This window comes from Corvus moneduloides, chromosome 22, assembly GCF_009650955.1.
Source record: "Corvus moneduloides isolate bCorMon1 chromosome 22, bCorMon1.pri, whole genome shotgun sequence".
In the NCBI taxonomy this organism is placed as follows: Eukaryota; Metazoa; Chordata; class Aves; order Passeriformes; family Corvidae; genus Corvus; species Corvus moneduloides.
In genome coordinates this window covers 5,158,445-5,178,783 of record NC_045497.1, presented here as the reverse complement: position 1 = coordinate 5,178,783, position 20,339 = coordinate 5,158,445, and the positions used below count along the sequence as shown (strand labels likewise).

Here is a 20,339-nt window from a genome sequence, read left to right as displayed (position 1 = left end):
AAAGAACATGGGAGAGGGTCACATTTCTTTAGAAACTTATTGGAAGCCACTTTCTCTGCCTATACATTAGTACCACATGATATTAAAAACATTATTAACTGCATCCTTTCCCCTGCCGAATATATGTTATGGGAAAGGCATTGGAAAAGACATTTAAACGCACTGTCTGACACTTATGCTAACGATGCAAATCAGACAGATTGGACAATAGAACAACTGGCTGGAGAAGGTGACCTCCAAAAACCCTTAGATCAAGCTACAACCTTACCTGAAGTAGCATTACAAGACATAGCTATTGCAGCTAAGACATCGCTGCTCCTTACTCCTGATGATTCTGTTCCTACACAATATTTCTCTAACATCAAGCAGTCAGAAAATGAAAGCTTCATTCAGTTTGTTGATCGTTTAAAAGCTAGCTTAGAGAAACAGACAAAGAGTCCGGATGGACGAAAAGAACTTTTGGGTAAACTTGCCATGGTAAATGCTAACGAACAATGTAAGAATATCTTGAGGGCCCTACCCATGGACACAGAACCCGCAATAGAACAAATGATAGAGAGCTGTACACAGCACACATCTGCAGAACACCCAATGACCCAAGCAGTTGTAAAAGGCATCACAGAGGGAGTTTCCGGTGCATTTGCTGCAGCAGTCTCTAAGGAGAATGCCCGCTGTTTCTATTGTGGCGAACTTGGACACTTTATAAAGGACTGCCCACAAAGGTCACCCACCCAGGACCATCGTGCCACTACCAAAGGCACCAGAGACAGCAACAGCACCAGCAGTGTCCAAAAAACTTCTGTCGGAGCGCAGTGTCAAGGCCCCGTGCTCAGACAACAAATCAAAGGCCATACTACCCCGCCCCGGCTGTGAACTCCACATCGGACCACTGAGAGCAGACAACTGGACCTCACCTGGCACCATCACCCCAGGCGATCCCAGAACACGTGAGAAGGATCCAACACACAGAGTGCTACCGATGGGAACCAGACGCCAACTGGTAACATCACTGCCATTTAACTTTGTTGACAAGCGTTTTTATCATATTCCCACAGGAAAGTATGGACCGCAGAACGGCCCATGGGACATTCTTATCCTAAGCGATACCCTCCATGGTCCAGAACAACTCTTTGTATTACCTGAGATACAAACAGTGCACCCTGGACAAGAGATTCTTGTCCAGCTTTGCTGCATGGACACACCTTTCTTTCTCCCACAGGGAACACCGATCGCTCAAGCTTTTTTACTTCCACAGAACCGCCCAGAACAGCTTCCTCTCAATCCTACAGCAATGTGGATAGAGATTGTGGGCTCAAACAAACCGACCATCGAGTGCAGCTTGTTCTGTAAAGGAGAGAGGGTCTACCGCCCAGAGATGCTGGACACCGGAGCAGATGTGACCATCATTGCCCGCTCTGAGTGGCCAGGGAATTGGGAACTGGAGCCAGTGGCAGGTATGATCTCCGGGATTGGTGGAGTTGCAGTATCCATGAGAAGCAAACGAAATGTTGTCATTGAAGGACCCGAAGGCAAGATAGCCACCACCCGACCATTCGTGGTAAGAGCCCCCATCACCCTATGGGGCAGAGACCTTCTATCCCAGTGGGGTGCCACCCTTACCATTCCCAGCCAGGATTTCTGACTGGGGCCACTGAGAAATGCGTGCTGCCATCTACTCCCCCGCTCACCTGGAAGACTGACAACCCAAAATGGACAAGGCCGTGGCCCCTCAGAAAAGAAAAACTCAGCACGCTGGAAGCCCTGGTGGAAGAGCAACTCGCCAAGGGTCATATCACCAAAACCACAAGCCCTTGGAATTCCCCTGTCTTTGTATTGAAAAAGCCCGGCAAGGACAAATGGAGACTACTCCAGGACCTACGAAAGATTAATGAGGTCATTGAAGACATGGGCCCCCTCCAACCCGGCCTGCCATCACCATCAATGCTTCCCCGAGACTGGCTGCTTGCCATCATAGACATTAAAGACTGTTTCTTTAACATCCCACTCCATCCTCAGGACGCACCACGGTTCACCTTCTCCGTCCCCTCTCTTAATGAACAAGCCCCACTCAGAAGATACCATTGGCTCGTCCTCCCACAAGGCATGAAGAACAGCCCGACCATCTGCCAGTGGTACGTCGCCCACATTCTGTCTCCCATCAGGAGCCTATTCCCAGAAGCAATCATTTACCACTATATGGATGACATACTAATCTGTGCATCAGAAAAAACTTACTTGGACAGAACTCTTAAAAAGACAATTGAAGCCATAGAAGAAGCAAGGTTCGAGATCCATGAGGACAAAGTGCAGCACTCCAGCCCATGGACTTACCTCAGCCTCCAGATCCGTGATAGAACCATCGTACCCCAGCAACTCGCCATCAAAGAGGATCCCAAAACCTTAAGGGACTTACACAGCCTGTGCGGATCCATAAATTGGATACGCCCCCTACTGGGAGTCACAACAGAAGACCTCACTCCCCTCTTCAACCTCCTCCGCGGCAGCGGAGACTTGGACTCTCCATGCGCCCTCACGCCTGAAGCCCGAGATACCATCACCAAAGTCCAGGAAGCCCTGTCTTCACGCCAAGCTCATCGCGTTGAACCCAGCCTGCCTGTCCAGTTTGCAGTTTTGGGTAAGGCTCCCCGTTTACACGGACTGATCTTCCAATGGGACCCTAAACTCAGAGACCCTTTGCTGATACTTGAATGGGTCTTCACAAGCCATCAACCTGCAAAGACATTAACCACCTTCCAAGAAGTAATGGCACATTTAATAAAAAAGGCCAGAACTCGTCTCCGCTCTCTTGCAGGGTGTGAGTTCACATGCATATACTTGCCATTGACCACTGAAGATCTAAAGCAGTTGCTCCAGACCAATGAGAGCCTCCAGTTAGCCCTAGATAGCTACACAGGCCAAATTTCCATTCACATGCCTGCGGAAGGTATCTTTTCAGCTTTATACCGGCTAGCGCTTGTATTTCAATGCCTTAGAAAGCCTCGAGCAGCCTTGAGAGGTAGCACGGGCAATCTAGCACTTCAGTAGCTCTAAAATCGGTACCTGAATCAGCTGCAGAGCAAATACCATCAGCAGAAGCAAAGAGGGAGAAATATAGCTCCCTGCTCGCTCAATTCCCTGCAGTTAGAAGCCTTCAAATGAGACAGATGACCAGAGATGTTTACAGGAAAGTAGCTGAGCTGAGAGAGAGCCTTTGCCTCCCCTCGACCATCTTTTATTAGGAGAAGGGGAAAGGGGAGGACTGGGGGCGGACCCGGGGTGACCGGCCAATGAGACACTGCTGAAGAGTCTGAGTTACATTTGGCTTTGCCCGCGCTTGGAACAAAGGAGCTATGAGCACATGTCTTTGGGAGGGGGGAGGGGAAGCTCAGAACAGGCAGCAACACATGCCAAAACATAGATTTTTCTACCGTGATGCAGCTTTTAAATTGATTCCAAAATTAATCCAAAGTAAAAAACCTCTCAAAGCTCTGACCATCTTTACCGATGGGTCTGGCTTGTCACATCGGTCTGTCATGACATGGAGGCAACCCAATACCCTGAAATGGGAATCTGATATCTAAATAGTAGAGGGATCTCCACAGATTGCTGAGTTAGCAGCTGTTGTCAGAGCCTTTGAGAAGTTTAAAGATGAACCTTTTAATTTGGTCACAGATTTGGCTTATGTCGCTGGCATAGCTATGAGGGCTGAACATGCTTTTCTAAAGGACGTCTCCAGCCAAAAATCATACCAATTGGTTTCTACATTAATTCATTTAATCTCCCACAGAAAACAGCCTTACTACATTATGCATGTGAGGTCACACACTGACCTCCCTGGTCCCATTGCTGAAGGGAACAGGAGAGCAGATGCACTGGCCATGCCAGCAGAGACTGCAAACGTCCCTGACATCTTTGCCAAGGCGAAGTTGTCACATGCATTTTTTCACCAAAACATTCCTGCCCTCGTCAGAATGTTCAAGCTTTCAAAAGATCAAGCAAGAGCTATCATTGCAACGTGCCCGAACTGCCAGAACTACCAAATACCATCTATGGGTACCGGAGTCAACCCCTGTGGTCTGAACAGCTGCCAATTGTGGCAAACTGACGTAACCCACTTCCCATTCTTTGGGAGATCCAAATACGTGCACATGTCAGTTGACACATTTTCTGGGGCAGTGTTTGCATCAGCCCATGCAGGGGAAAATGCCATCCACGTCATCAAGCATTTTCTCCTTGCCTTCGCCACCCTGGGAGTCCCTGAAGAAATCAAAACAGATAATGGGCCTGCCTACACCTCTCACAAGTTAAAAGATTTCTTCAACCAATGGGGAATAAAACACAAGACAGGCATACCTAGAAATCCCACAGGACAATCCATCGTAGAAAGGACCCACCAAACCCTCAAAAGAGTCCTCATCCAGCAACGGAGAGAAACAGAAATCTTGTCTCCTGTTGAAAGACTCTGTAAGGCTCTCTATGTCATTAACTTCCTAAATGGTACATCATCAGAGCCTGAACCCCCAGTACTCCGCCACTTCTCAAATTCAACCCAAGCTAAACTCACAGAGAAGCCACCAGTGCTGGTGAAGGACCCAGAATCACACCAGGTCTCTGGGCCTTTCCAATTGATTACCTGGGGGAGAGGCTACACCTGTGTCCAGCTACCATCTGGCCCGAAGTGGTTCCCAGGAAAAAGTATAAAACCATACTTAGGCCCTACGAACACTGCTTCCGCAAACACCAAGAACTCTCCTGAGACAAATACAGGACCTCCCCAAAACCAGACCAGCTCTGCATGGAGACGAAAACGTCGCCGGATGCCCACCAACCAGGAAAAAGATGGTCCCACCACACGGCAGCAGACAAAACAGAAAGCTGAACAAGAAGCTACAGCAAAAAGTCAAGCCGTAGGCCAGACACAGCCTGAAAAAACTGATCCTTAGTTTATATGTTATCACCCCTTGCTACCCCAAAATATCCCCTTCCCTCAACCCTTGTCAAACCTCCCTAAACCCCAAAACCTCCCCTCTCACCACAAAGCTAACAAATCTCGCTTATATTCCCTCTCAGAAGCCCCATCCCTGGCCAAAGATGAAATGTATCTATGTCGATGCTGTCCTCACCGCTGCCTCGATGTTCTTCGCCGTACCACATGCCTTCAGCTGGTTTGTCCCACAGCCTAGCCATAATGTTTGGGTGACCCTAGCAAAGACACTCAATCAAGACAATCTGTGCCTGTCCATGGGCAGCGTAGACAACCCACTCTCTACGTGCCTGGTAGGAATTCCTTTAGTAGCAGATGATTGGCCCATCACTAACTCAGAGCTCCTCCGCACCACAGGTAAGAGGCCTAAGCCGGTAGACACTTGGGATGAGTGGACAAAGATTCTGCCAAATGCTCGAGATGAACCCCAAGAATTAAACCTGCTGGGGTCCTCCAAAGCAACATATTGTGTCAAATTTTATTTTAGACTGCAAAGCCAACACTGGCCAGGGATTGACCAAGCAAAAAACACATAGAGAAAAGACATATCACCATTTAACAAAGCCTATAATAGTCAAGATTGGTGCAATTACACCAGCCACGTACTCTCTGTGTCCACTCTCCACCCAAAAGTGTTACCCCGGGGAGTGTTTCTTGTCTGTGGTGACAGAGTATGGGCTGGGATCCCCTCATGCCTCCAAGGAGGCCCCTGTAGCCTTGGCAAGCTTTCTACTCTCATCCCAAATATTACATTGTTACATAATTGGAGACAAACAGACACATCAACACATCAAAAGAGATCCTTTGCTGAGTTTGACGAAAGTTGTGACAGCCACATTTACAATTGGAATAAGGCAGGACAAGTTGCAGCTTCCGTGTTCACCCCTTGGTTAGCTGCACTCAAGGCCCTTGGGGATATCAATCACCTAGGGTGTTGGCCAAGCAAACAGGCCAATGCGACATCTGCCGCCTTGAGCAATCTTTTAAAAGATGAGGAGACTACCAGACATGCAGCTCTACAGAATCGAGCAGCAATAGACTACCTACTGCTTGCCCACGGACATGGCTGCCAAGACTTTGAAGGGATGTGCTGCTTCAATCTTTCTTTGCACTCAACATCCATCCAGGTGAACATCCAGACACTACAAGAACTAGTAAAAGACCTAAAAGTAGATAAGAGCCTAGACTGGGTCAATGACCTTTTTGGACGATGGGGAATAACGGGATGGATTGCATCTTTGATTAAGGGAGCTTTGTGGGCATTCATTGGAATTATTACTGTGTTACTTATGTTCTCTTGCCTCCTACGTTGCTGCAGAAAGGCTGCTGGGAATGCCTTTTTAATAAATACAGAAGGGGGAGTTGTGGGGTATGCCCAGCCCCTGCCCTGGAGGGATCTCTGCTGAGATAAGAGATTTCGCAATCACCCAGCAGGACTCCCTGGAAAGACAACCACTTTGGTCACGGCGAGAAAAGACAGACCCACAGTCCTTTAGGAGACCCTATGCAGATTCTTCGTAACCCGTTGGCCTGTACCCATCCCAGATCCTCTGTAATCCATTGGTCCTTTACTGATCCCCTGTATCCCTATAAAAGCAAGCCCTATGGGCCCCTGGGGCTCAGAGAGGGTTCTCGTCCCTGGCTCTCCCCTTCGCCGGAGGGGACCAACAATAAAGCTACCTCTGTGCGGAACCAGCCACACGAACGAACCTCTCTCGTCTCTCTCTCTGGTCTGGCTTGGCCTGCAGGCTGCCCTGCAGAGCTGAGCTGGAATCACGAGCTGATATCACTAAAGAGCTGACAGTCTCTGCAAGGGCCCTCCTGCCAGCAGCTGAGGGAAGACACCGGGCCTCGGGAAGGCGATTCCTTTCGGGACCATCTCCCTGGGCGGTCACCTCTTCCTGGGTCAGAGCCACTGACCCCCCATCACCAGCTGTAATATTCCCCTACGCTGCCAATTAGCTTTTTCCCACTTGTCCAGCCATTCCCACAGAGCATTGGCTACCATCCATGAATCAATGTAGAGGTAGAGCTTTGGCCACTTCTCCCTTTCAGCAATATCCAGGGCTAGTTGAACAGCTTTGAGTTCAGTGAGTTGGCTTGAGCCACCTTCTCCTTCAGTAGCTTCTGCAACTCGTCGTGTGGGACTACATACGGCTGCTTTCCACTTTCGTTTCATCCCTACGATGCGACAAGGACTGTCAGTGAAAAGAGCGTAGCGTGTGTCTTCTAATGGCAGTTGGTTGTACGGTGGAGCTTCTTCAGCACGTGTCACTTGTTCTTCTTCATCAGCGAAACCAAAGTTTTCACCTCCAGGCCAGTTTGTGATTGTTTCCAAAATCCCAGGGCGATTCAGTTTTCCGATACAGGCGTGCTGTGTGATGAGAGCAATCCATTTGCTCCATGTGGCATTGGTGGCGTGGTGGGTAGAGGGAACCTCTGCTTTGAACATCCACCTCAGCACCGGTAGTCAGGGTGCCAGGAGGAGTTGTGCCTCAGTGCCAATTACCTCTGAGGCGGCTTGGATTCCTTCATAGGCTGCCAAGATTTCTGTTGCAATTACTAAAGGATCCGGGACATGGATCATTGATAGAATTATGGGATCGATAAAAGAACTATACAAGCAATAGGCCTGGAAGCAAAAGGCCTGTGTGTGAGAAAAAACTCTCCATGAGAAAATTCTTGTGTGAAGAAAACAAGCAGGGCTGGGAACAAGAAGGGAGTTTTGAGAAGGTACAGCTGCGTAGATAAGACCGAGAGAGAAGGAGGATAAACTCTTAATTCTTTTAATCATAACATAACTGTAGAAGCTTGCCAATGTAAGTCCAATTATGTAGAAGTAGAAATGTGCTTTGATAAGCTTTAAGCCACTTAAGAGTTAACAAGCTGGTATACTATATAAGTGCCTTTGGATTGCTAATAAACGGAGTTTTGCTCTTATCAACCATATTGGCTGGTCTGCAAGGTTCTCCCCCCGCCGGAGCCGGGCCTCTCGCTTCTTTTTACAATTCCAACAGATTTCCTTCTCTGTTGGGGTGTAGTTGGCTTCAGATCCTCTGTAGCTTCGGCTCCAAAATCCCAGTGGTCGACTTCGAGTCTCACCAGACACCTTCTGCCAAAGGCTCCAGGACAGGCCATGGCTCCCGGCTGCAGAGTAGAGCACGTTCTTCACCTCTGGTCCTGTCCTGACTGGGCCAAGGGCTACAGCATGAGTGATGTCCTGCTTGATTTGGGCGAAGGCTTGTTGCTGTTTGGGGCCCCAATGGAAATTGTTCTTCTTGCGGGTAACCAGGTAAAGAGGATTCACAGTCTGGCTGTACTCAGGAATAGGCATCCTCCAAAAGCCTATGGCACCTAGGAAAGCTTGTGTTTCCTTCTTGTTGGTTTGTGGAGACATTGCTGTGATCTTATTGATGACCTCAGTGGGAATCCGATGCCGTCCATCTTGCCATTTCACTCCCAGGAACTGGATCTCTTGAGCAGGTCCCTTGACTTCGCTCTTCTTGATGGCAAAACCAGCTTCCAGGAGAATCCGGATAATTTTCTCTCCTTTCTCAAACACTTCTGTTGCAGTGTTCCCCCACACAATGATGTCATCAATGTACTGCAAATGTTCTGGAGCTTCACCCTTTTCTAGTGCAGTCTGGATCAGTCCATGGCAGATGGTGGGACTGTGCTTCCACCCCTGGGGCAGTCAGTTCCAGGTGTACTGCACACCCCTCCAGGTGAAAGCAAACTGAGGCCTGCACTCTGCTGCCAGAGGAATGGAGAAAAAAGCATTAGCAATGTCAATAGTGGCGTACCACTTCGCTGCTTTGGACTCCAGCTCATACTGGAGCTCCAACATGTCTGGCACAGCAGCGCTCAATGGTGGAGTCACTTCATTCAAGGCACGATAGTCCACAGTCAATCTCCATTCTCCTTCAGACTTGCGCACAGGCCAGATGGGACTATTGAAGGGTGAGTGGGTTTTGCTGACCACCCCTTGGCTCTCTAGCTCACAGATCTTGTGGATGGGAATCACAGCATCTCAAGCTGTCCGGTACTGTCAGCAATGCACTGTGATGGGTTCTCTGATAGCCCAGGCAAAGTGTTCAATTGCTTAATGCCCTCTGTCTCCACAGGAGCCATTCCAAAAGCCCACTTGAGTCCCTTTGTGTCTCTAAAATACCCATTCCGGAGGAAGTCTATGCCCAAAATGCACAGGGCCTCTGGGCCAGTCACAATGAGATGTTTCTTCTACTCAGTTCCAGTCAGGCTCACCTCAGCTTCCACCAAGGTCAAATTTTGTGATCCACCTGTTACACTAGAAATAGAAACAGATTCTACCCCCACATGCTGCGATGGGATTATTGCACACTGCGCACCAGTGTCAACTAAAGCATCGTATTTTTGTGGTTCTGATGTACCAGGCCAACGAATCCACACAGTCCAAAAAACACGGTTCTCCCCGACCTCTACCTGGCTGGAGGCAGGGCCCCTCTATGCCTGGTTATCTTTCTTTCCCTGGGCCTGCATCTTAGAGGTTTCTTCATGGGAATCAGACATGCCATCGTCTTTTCCATCATTTCCAGCAGTTTGGCTACAGGCAACTGGAGCTACTTCCTTTTTGGTAGAACTTCCTTTCAGAAACTTGCATTCTTTCAATTCACGCACTTGTGCTGCCAGAGCAAAGGTGGGTTGTCCACCCCACCTCTTCACGTCTTCCCCACTGTCACACAGGAATTTCCACAGCTCACTTTGTGGGATGTTCCTTCTCTCTGGGGAATGTCCGCTTTTGGTATCAGAATCTCCAATCTGTACTGTCGAGATTTGGAGAAAGCACTCTTTAATCTCCTGGAGACTCTTCTCCATCTTATCTTCCATTTTCTGCACACGTGTTTCCACAGCTGTGATTCTTGCATGTGTTGGGCCATGCACAGAGTCTGCATACACTCGGAGCTTCACTGCCATATCGTGCACGGTCTCATTCGCACCGTAGTCTGGTTTCATTATTGCTAAAGCAGAAACATATTCTTGTGGTCCAAGTCGTATGAGTTTTCGCCACATATATGGAATAACTCTGGCCTGGTCTGGACTCCTCAATCCTGGGTCATTTGTGAAGACAACCTCTACCACCCCTAGTTCTCTCAGGCGTTGGATCCCTTGTTCTATGGTCTTCCACGGGGTTTGCTGCATGTAGAGATCATCTCTACACATATATCTTTCACCCATGCCTGTCAAGACCCGTCTCCAGACACGCAGAGTCAGCCCCCCTTATCATCACTTGGTCGATCACTGGATCACATGACAGGGATCCCAAATGCCTCGCTTCAGCACCGTCCAGCATCACATCATCACCTGCAGCATCCCAAATATGGACCATCCAACTTATTATGGATTCATCAGACCGTCGGGTGTAATCCTTTCTTAGGCTGTGAAGGTCCTTTATGGACATGGACTCAGTAATGGTTTCTGTGCCTGAGTCAGTTGGTGGTTTTGAGGTTCCTTCCCCTGCATCCTTTGAGGTTCCTTCCCCTGCATTATCCTCATCTTTCACTGGGTGATCAGTTTTGGTTGTGTGTTTTTTCCTCGTGACAGGAGCCACTGTCAGTGGCTTAGACTCTCCATCTGGTTTGGGCTTGTCTGGTTTGGCTGCAGTCTGAGTGACTGCAGGGATGTCTGCAGGCTTTGCTGATTTATCTTCCTGCCCCTCTACCATTACCTGCTGCAGTGTGCGATAGGCATATGCCAAAGTCCAACATATTGCAAGGAGCTTGTTCTCATTGGAATTGTCATTGTATTTCTCTTTCAGATATTTTGCCATCTCAGCTGGTTTCTGAACTTGTTCAGGGGGAAAATTGCAAACCATTGGGTCAGAGAATTTCTTTAGGGTTTGGCCTATATCCTCCCATTCCCCACACCACTCAGGATGTTCCACCTCTGGGTCAGGTGTCTCGGCAGTTGCCCGGGAAATCTGAGCTCTCATTCTAGACAAGCTGCGAACCACATAGAGGAAGCTTACGAGATAAAATACCAGGAAGGTGGTCTCTTTAACATCCAGGGGAAACTGAACACTCCCAAAAGATAACCTATCAAATTTAAAGGGAAGGGAAACCCTGTGTCCTCCTCCTCTAACAATCTGGGTGCAATAAATTCCCAAAACAGGCTACCGAAGCTAGGACTGGGGTTAGGACGGAGAAACCACATACCATACACACCTCGAACAGCTGCCTGTACCTCCGTCAACTTCTTATAAATCATTATCACCGAGCACAGCAAGATAGAAATCCTGATTTGTCTCCCTTCTCTGTAAAATTTACATATCAGGGACAAGATTGAAGCAAGTTGTGGATAGGCAAACAACCCTAGGGACCAAAAAAGCACTAGTACCTCAATGAAGCCTAAGGACCAGAAAGACATGAGTACATCGAGCCAGAGAGACATTATGAACTCAACCAGCATGGTGACTACTTTACCCCAACACAGAATAAGTAAATTCAAAACAAAATGTAATTACTACAGGTTTTTTCACTTTCCTTCGAGCCATGCAGTCGGGTGCCACTAAATTTGTTCCGGTTTGGCCAAATTTAGAAATATATCCTCTGAGGGAAGGCACAACCACCCCTCCCCCACCAGGTTCGGGAAAAAAAAAAATTTCCTCGAAGGAAAGTGAAGGAGATAAAACTATTTATTTAACAAACACATGGGAAAAGGAAAATAATGCTAAATAATAAAATCTCTCGCTGTGGAGAAAAACCTGGGAAAGTGTTAGAGTCCTCCCCTTGGTTGCCTCAGAGCTGGGGCTTGGCCCAGGGCCAGGCCCTCTGCGCTCAGTGGAAAGTCCTCCCGATGTGTTCTGATATTGAAGCAGTCCAGTGGAAAAGGGAGAAAATCCGAAACTCCAGGGAAGGAAAAAAAAAATTCAACTCTCAGTCTCTCTCTGGAGAAAAAGAAGCTGAACCACTGGCCAAAAGCTGACTCTGAAAAAAACCCAGCAAGCTGGGTGCCTCCTCCCTCCCCCGCCGCAGCTGGAAAAAAAAACCTATCTCTGTGTGACCTTGAACAAGCTGCAAACTGCTTTGAAAAAGTTTTGCTCAGTTTTTTCCTTCCCCCTCTCAGGCTCAGTTTAGAGGCATAGAAAGGCACAGAAATTAATTTCTGGGCATAGGCAGCGATATGGGATACACATCATAAGGTCACCCCGAGACACTGCCTTAAGGACATCAGAAGGAACTAACTGGATGGAAGGAGAAGCAGGGATCAGGTTAGCTCAATGTCAAGGCTGCTGACATGTGGACTACTTTGTCCCCTAAGGTATCTGTATGATGTGGGACAGCAGTGAAGGAGGTGTGAGAGCAGCTGCAAAGGGAGATGTATGCCCCAGCGAATGTTTCTTCACTAGTCCAATGCTTTCCAGTTCTCGGGAAGGTTTCTGTTCTTGACAGGCAAGGATAAGTCTCTGGTTTTCCATCCCACTACCTGTGACCTTACTGATATCTGACTCTGAGATTATCTCATTTGGTTAGAGAGCATGGTGCTAATAACACTTAACACCAAGGTTGTGGGTTCAATCCCTGTATGGGCCATTTACATAAGAGTTGGAGTCAGTGATCATTTTGGGTCCCTTCCAACTCAGAATAATCTGTCAATCTGTGAATCTCTGCTGCAGCTTTTGGGTTAATGCTCTGCTATCCTGTCTTTCAGAAAGTGTCATTCCCAGCTTCTGTAAGCTGATGTAGAAGGAACTGAGCTCCTAAACTACCCTCCCTTTTACAACTAGAACAGCTGGGCTGCAAGCAACAGGGAATTGTCAGATAGATTACTTTTATTTTCTCCCCCAACTGTCCCATCCCGAGTCTTGAATTGCCTAGTGGGGGAGAAAACTCCTCAATCTGTCCACAACCCCCCAGGTGGGTAATAATAGATGCTTCATATAGAAAAATTCAATTAGACTTGACAAGAGATGTACGATAGTACTTCCTTGCCAGGACCCCATATTGCTCGGTTCTGTTCCTCTGCAGGAGACTTGCTGTAGAAGTTAATATGAAAAAAAACCAACAAACCACAACACCGACCTCCCCCCAAAACAAAACCAAAACCAAACCCCTTCCCCAATCCCCCCCGCCCCCAAAACAAAAACAAAACCCCAAGGGAAAAGAAAAAAACCCAGAAAACAAACCCCTTTTAACTATAATGGCATTTATATCCAGGATGAACTGTGGTGGGCTTTGCAGGAAAGGAAATTACAGTGGTATCTTGTACAACTGCAGACACCAAGTCCAATCAGCTACCCAGGACATCAGGTCCCAGCTGGTAAGAACAGGACAGGGCTGTTGTGCTGTACTAGGGCTTCTCTTGGTGCCTCTGAGTAGTATTAAAGCAGCCGGGGTAACAGGTGTTCATGTAGTGTCTTGGCAAAGAGTGAAAGGTTCCTGTCTTAAACTCTCTAGTCCCATCACCCACCTGTTCCATTCCATTGTGGGTGTTAGGAAAACACTTCTGTGTTCAGTGTAGTTCGGCACTGCTGGGGTGCCTTGTGGGCATGATGTGCAAAGGAACACGAGCCCTTTCTGCAGCACTTGTTGCCACGTTTGAGACTGGGAGGGGACCCTTTTACGTGGTTTTGGCTTTTTGGTGTTTTTTTTTCTCCACCATGAATGTTTCAGCAACACTCAATCTTTGTGTTTTAATGCTCAGATCTCTAAATACTCTGAGTCTGGGGGATGAAAATATCTGATATAAATTACTTGGGCAGACCTCTTTCTGTCTGTACAGCACATGTCTGCATTGGTCACCCATGTTCCCAGAAGCTACTGTGTAGTGTCACACAGCTGCTTGCTGGTGTTGGCAGAGCAGAAAGCAGAAGGAAGTTGCATTGAAGTGGTCGGCGACAGACCCCTATAGCAGCTGGGCCTGCAGCAGCATCTAAGGCCTTTTGCCACAGTTACACTTAGTTTCTGTAATCCTGTGAAATTGCATCATCTCAATTTCCATGAAGTCTGTAAGGTATGAGAAGACACTGCCCTCCTGCACTCTGTCTCTGATGGGTGAATTGCATTGCCTTGGAATTGGGTGTATGTGTATGGTGCAGTGTGTTCAGACTTATGATGTTTGATCAAAATTCAAAAGGCATTTGGAACAAAATATTTATAATGAGAGCAAGACTTCCCCCCCTCCCCCCCCCCATGTACCCAGATACTCACTTGCTTTGGGAGTCTAGTACTGACATGGTTGAATGCAAGGAGTAATTGCTTCTGAGGTCAGCAGTGGCTTTTGTGAGCAGCTGTGTGAAGTAGAGGTGGCTATTCTCTGCAGTGAGGCTGCAGGCACTGAGTGTCCCCTCTCAGAGGGGAGTGGGAAGGTCAGAACAAGCTTTGCAGGATGCCCCTGACAGTCAATGTGAAAATGGGGTGTGCTGGCATAAAGAGGGGGAGTGCAGGGAGAAAAGGCCTCAGGCAGCTGCTTTCATTGTAACAGAGCTGCTGGGGAGGCTGTCTGTGTTTAATGCTTCAGCCTAGATAAAGTGGGGACCACGATCCTACCCTGTATGTACAAGGGCCACAATATCTGAAGGCTTAATCCTGGGGTTTGTCCTGACTGTAAGATGGTGACTTAGGAAAAGCTCAGTTTAACAATTGCATTGAGATGTGAAATATTGATCCCCTCACTATACTGATTCCTTAGGGACAGACAAAGGGATTGTTTCTTCTGTGGGGCAGAGAACTAGCAGTGAGCTAAATATTAACTAACAGCTACATTAAAGGCTAAGGGTGGGTAAATCAGCACTGCATGACAGTGTGTGCAGGGGTAAGGGAGGGGAACCAATTAAATTCTGAACCGATTCTGTTGCCTCCTGGGTCAGAACTAAGGTTGAGCTCACAGTAGAGCCCAAATGACCTGGGCAGCAGGGCTGGACTCTGTAGACTTCATGTACTTCTCTGTGCCTTGAATGAATTCCCACTATGTTTGAAGTGCACTTCTGCTTGCTGTCACTGCAGACCCATTGCACATTAAGTGCTGCCCGTGGGTCCAGGGTGCTGGGGAACAGAGCACATAGCTCTTTCAGGGACACCCATGGTAGTATACAAGGTACAGTGACTCCTGCTTTTGGACCAGACTGGCTGACATACTCTGCATAATCAGAAGAGGATGCTTGAGCACAGGGGATGAATACCCAGTATACAAGAGGAAATCCACACAGAATTGTGTCACTTTATTATATTTGCGTGGACTCTGGCATAGCTGTGGTTTGGGAGTCCCATGTGCCCATGGCACCCAGGTGCAGCTGTGCAGGAAGCCTGAGGAAGTAGCCTGCACAGTGCCCAGGTGGGAAGCTCTTTCCTTTAGCTGCAGGCAGTAGCAGTCACTGCACATGTAAGGGGGCACTTTAATTGGGCAGCCCAGGGAGGGAAGACAGACAGATGGACACAAAAATATAAGTACCTTCTGTAGGCAACACCAGCTCTGCTGGGGGATGCTCTTCTGAGTGGAGTAACTGGCAGGGACAGTCTTAGTTCAGGGAAGCTTAGGGTTTGTTCAGGATGAGGCTCACAGCCCTGAGTGATATCAAGAAGCACAAGTGGGAGAGTGAAGTGCTGTCTTGTCAGCAAGCATGTGGCAGAGACAGACCTGTACTTCTTGCAGACACTTGTCAGTAGAGATGGAGTGACGCCAACAGCTTTCTGTGTCCTGCTAGCAGTCACACTGGATGACCAGGATGCTTGGTACATGAAGCATGCAGAGGCCAGGAAGGGGTAAATGAGTTTGTTTTCATTTGTTCCTGGACCCTATCCCCAACTTTTTCTAACCCATTTCCCTAAGTTGTTGTCATCTCTTTCTCTCCCCCAGCAATTACTCTCAGATGCCATCTATCTGAGGGAGCCAAATGAAGCCCCAGAGTTGGACACCAGACAGGTTTCTGTTCCAGTCACTTCCCTTGATAAATGGGTGCTGGAAATGGTGTAAAAGGATCCAATTGCTCTTGCTTTGCATCATCACTAAAAATTAAACTAATAGCACTTGACAGCCAAGCTAGAGCCCCTCTGTGGTAAACAATGCTACCTGTTTATAAATGGGAGAAGCCAAGGTTCTCACTGCAGTTCATGGGAACAGTTGGGGACAGGGCTCTGGGTTTCCCTGCTATGTTTTGAGACACAGGTTTTCTTTATTCTTTTCTTCCCACTCTTTCAACTTCCAGAAAATAAAGTACCCCTTAAAGTTAAGGAGTGCCCAAGTCTGGGAAGCAGGCAGAAGAGATACCTGATTCAGGCTGGGTGCTAGGGATTAGAGGCTTAAGAGAGGAGGTCTGCAGGATTTTTAGGTGATCTCCTGTCTGATGGAGAACATCAGTGCAAGTGGTGAGGCTGAGTCTTGTGGTGCATTCACAAATTCATTCACATTCTTTGCATAGTTCTCTTGAGGAAGGATGGGTGGTAGCTCCTGGCATCTTGCATGCATGTTCCTATACAGAAAGGCCATATGCTCTACCAGCCAGAAGCAGCACCATGCAGAAACCATCCAAAGGCCATGGGATGCCCTGAGGGAAGTCAGCTCCAGCATGCAGATCCTGGTTCAGCATAGCTATGGCTCCACTGTCACACTGCTGTTGGTGACACGGACACCATACCATCCCTTCCAGAACAGCGTGTCCTGGCCACCATGTTCAAAGTGGACAAAACGGACCCCAGGCCCGTAGTTGGAAAAGGTGTGGGAGATCTTTGGGACAAGAGACAAAATAGCTGTTAGTAAGTGTCAAACCACCACAAACCTACCGTTGTTCAGTGCACAGAGCCTTCAGCCCCACTGGCCACAGTCAGACCTACCAGGCTGGGTAACAGTGGGGACATTTACAGTGGGAGAAGCTTTGAACCCATTGTTCCGAGGCCACTTAATCACTCCCAGTTGGACATCTCCTTCACCTTACGGCTGCTAGTGGTGACTCAGCAAGTTTCCTGTAAGGCAGCCTCCCTTTTTCCTTGTTCTGTCATAGGGCCATGGCTCCAGAGAACACATGACAGAGCCTTCTCCTTCCCTTGGAGAATTCTGCTTAAAAATATTCCTGACTCATGTGGGTTGGGTGTCACCTGCTGAGCCCATAGCTGTAACTCACCTCAGTCCAATTGGCATCACTGTCCTGTGGGATGGTGACAGTCTCACTTTTGTACTCAGCCAGCACATCCTCATTCTCAGAGAGCAGCTTCACGCACAGCTCATAGAGGCAGCCAGCATCACTGCGTCCTGCATACCTACAAGGAGATCCAAGCTGTTGGCATTACCCGTAAGAACTCTGCAAAGGCTCTACTCTCATCAAGTTACTGGGGCCTTGGTTTGAGATGGAAATCTGCAATGGTTCTTAGCTCAGCCCACCGCCTCCCCTCATTCACCACAGGAACTTGGGCTTTGGAGTTCATGTGCTCCAACAGTTTAAAGCTTGTGGGAGCTGCCTGTGAGCCCTGTCCCACACCCAGAATCCCAGCAGCTGAGATTTTAAGGCCCAGTATATATGAGATATATGCCCTCCCTGCTCTTCCTTATCTTTCTTAACCCTCTCCCTGTCCTCGGAGCCTTCCTTAATACTTACCAGTCTCTTACCATGATTTTAGGCTGGGTTGTATCCATCAGCTCTTCCCAGTAGCCCTCAGCCTTAAGGTCAATGACTTGAGCCTTTCGACACCACCTGAAACACAAGACGTTAATTGGTATCACAGTCTCTCCTGGGACTGGGGGAACCAAAAATTCCCCCTTTCCTGAATAAGAGAAGAAAAGCAGCCTTACTCATAAGATGTAACAAAGTATTTATGGACTTCTTCACTAGGAAATTCTTTGCCAAAGTCCCCTGGGAGCTCTTCAATTTTCCAGCCATCACCTCCATTCTCTACCTCTCCCCAGTGCTCCAAGTCTTCTACAAATGGCAGAAAAGAGACTTGTATAAGTCCTGTGGGTGTGGGGAACCTGACCATCTTCCCCCGGAACCTTCCTCTGGCTTGTGAGAGTTTGATATTAGACATCACTGATTTTATATGTGGACTACGGATATGTTTGTTAAGTAAAGGTCAGGCAAAAACCTTTAGTCTGACTGAGTCTAACCACACCAAACTTTAACACTCTACAGCAAAACTGCTGTGTAGGTGTGGGTTTAAGAAACTGCTCCAGGGAAAGAACTTAGGTATTCCGAATAGTGTGTCCGCATTTTCCGTGTCACAGCACCAAAGGACCCTGGGGGGAGATGCTGATTGCTTTATTTCTAAGTTTTCTAAATCACTAAGTGGTATTTTTTGAAGCAGCAAGACCTTAAACATTGGGCTTTTTGAGAGGGAAACCTGGATGTTGGAAAAGCTTGCAGAAGCTCATCTGTAAACAAAATGGGGAAGCTGTGTTGATACTGCTTTGGTCTATATGTGTGAAATTGTTGCTGCTTGGGTTGTGAGGCTTGGTTAATGCTGCTTATTACTAAGCAGCTTATAGTTCTGGCAAGTGAAGTTAAAAGATTCAGAATAATGGCACATGGGGTGTGTGCCCAGCCTCTAATATGGGCTGTGGTGAGGAGGGCAAAAACATGATTGGCCTGAGCTGCTCCACAGAAAGAAGCCTGAAGGGCCTGGTGAGCTGAGGGCAGGCTGGCCCCTGGGAAGGGAAAGGCTTCATCTCTCCTGTCATGGCTTGGCAAGAAGCAATGCAGAAACAAACGCCATGGGACATTACTGTGTTGGATGGTTTCTGCAAAGGACATCTTTGTATCTCAAACATGATTTAGATCCCTGCAGAGGTTATATAAAGTTAATGTCATGTAAAGCCCTTTGCAAAGGCTGATAATCAAAGGCCTTTGTGCCCATTAAATGATTTGGCTGCACGGATTGAGTGACTTGACTCTTGGGCAAGGAGAAAATTCTGCAACCTGACAGCAACTAAGATCTATTTTCAAAGACTATAGATACGCAATTCTCAGTGACTGGACATCTCTCTGACACCTTGACGCTTCTTGTGATATCTCTCACCTTCACCACATGGGTTCTTGATGAGATTCTTCCTTTTCTTACTCAGGAAATAGAAGTTTTGCCAGTTCTCTGTATCTGACTCTGCTCTGGTGAGGCCTTCCTCCTGACACTTCAGGATCCAAAGTGCAGCTCCATCAACCAGGTTCTTCCACTGGCAGCAGACGAGGCGGCACACCAGCACCAGATCCACCGCAGGTATGGAAGCCAGGATTCGGATCAGGACTGCTTCAGGGAGGGACTCCATTCCTGGGGCAGGCTGGGTGGAGCTGTCTGAGAGAGAGGGTGGAAAAGAGTGTTGAGGGCTTCCCACCCTCAGCAATGTCAGATACCGATGCAGTAGAAAAAATGGGGAAATAAGTACATTATCTGAAGGCATGATTTTGCTTCCTAGCCTCAAGGTCTCCTGTTCCTTATTAAGTTAATATCATGAAGTAGATTAATATCTTTATATTCTAAGTAAAAGCCCTGAATTAAATCTGCCCACAAAATGTATGTATTTGACAACTGCAATTGTGGGCACTTTGTTCATTTTCCAGGCTGAAATCATTCCTTCCAGAATCTCTGCTGCTGCAAAAATCAGCTTCTTAGTAATGATTTCCTCTGCAGAGGGAGGCACATGGGTGCTTGTTCTGCCTTTAAGAACATCCCTGATAACAAATACTGCAAAGCAGTACTCAAATATCAGCATTAAGCATCTTGCCAGCCACCTTTGCTGTGGTTCATTCTATGTCTGACAGGCTTTCCCTCAGAGGGCTGGCACTTAATCTCCTTAGTCAGGTGCCTGTATAAAATAAAGGTCTGAGCATAACTGAAAATAACTCAGCTGATATTCTCCAATATTCTATTTTCTATGGCCTTGTAACTGGAGGAATTAAATCAGAAGTGTTTACTCTAACTTCATGTGCTAATTCTGGACTCCAAACAGCTCTCTGCTGCCCTGAGTTGCAGGTCCAGGTGCTGCAGGACTATGGAAAGGTGAGTGTGCAGGTTCATAGCCCATGTCATCAGTGAGGGATGCACTGTGACACTGCTTTTATGTCAGCTGAGTCCCAGTGCTGGGAAGCTGCTAAGATTGCAGCAAACTGCATGGATACAGCCAAACTCCTCAGGAATGACTCATTAAGCCTGGAAGAGTACTAAGAACAGAGGTGAAATACCCTGGCATGCAACTTAACGAAATATAGCAGTGCCAAACCTGGCAAGGCAGGGAAGAACAGGGAATCACTGCTGTAACAGCATCCTAAATCTAGACGTTCAGATACAGAGCATCATGCGTCCTCTATCTGCACTGCACCCAGCAGGGGCACTGTCATTTAAAATGCCCTGGCTTTTATGGAGACAGCATTAGTGATTTCCCATTCTCCCCACACTTCCAACCC

The 20,339-nt window shown here is 47.7% G+C and overlaps 1 protein-coding gene across 4 annotated transcripts in view; it reads right to left on the bottom strand.

The window, feature by feature from the left end:
* Positions 1-20,339, bottom strand: part of FBXO2 (F-box protein 2) — a 32,857-nt gene that overhangs the window by 12,049 nt on the left and 469 nt on the right. Inside the window, exons 2-6 of one of the 4 annotated variants that reach the window (XM_032131912.1) lie at positions 18,961-19,230; positions 17,741-17,867; positions 17,547-17,642; positions 17,076-17,211; positions 15,156-16,681 (exon numbers count right to left, since the gene is read on the bottom strand). In XM_032131912.1, coding sequence (XP_031987803.1) covers positions 16,547-16,681; positions 17,076-17,211; positions 17,547-17,642; positions 17,741-17,867; positions 18,961-19,204 — 738 coding nt within the window. In that variant the 5' untranslated portion in view covers positions 19,205-19,230 and the 3' untranslated portion in view covers positions 15,156-16,546. Of the gene's footprint in view, positions 1-15,155; positions 16,682-17,075; positions 17,212-17,546; positions 17,643-17,740; positions 17,868-18,960; positions 19,352-20,339 lie in introns of those variants that run through there. The other 3 variants (XM_032131914.1, XM_032131911.1, XM_032131913.1) reach the window with 3 other exon arrangements.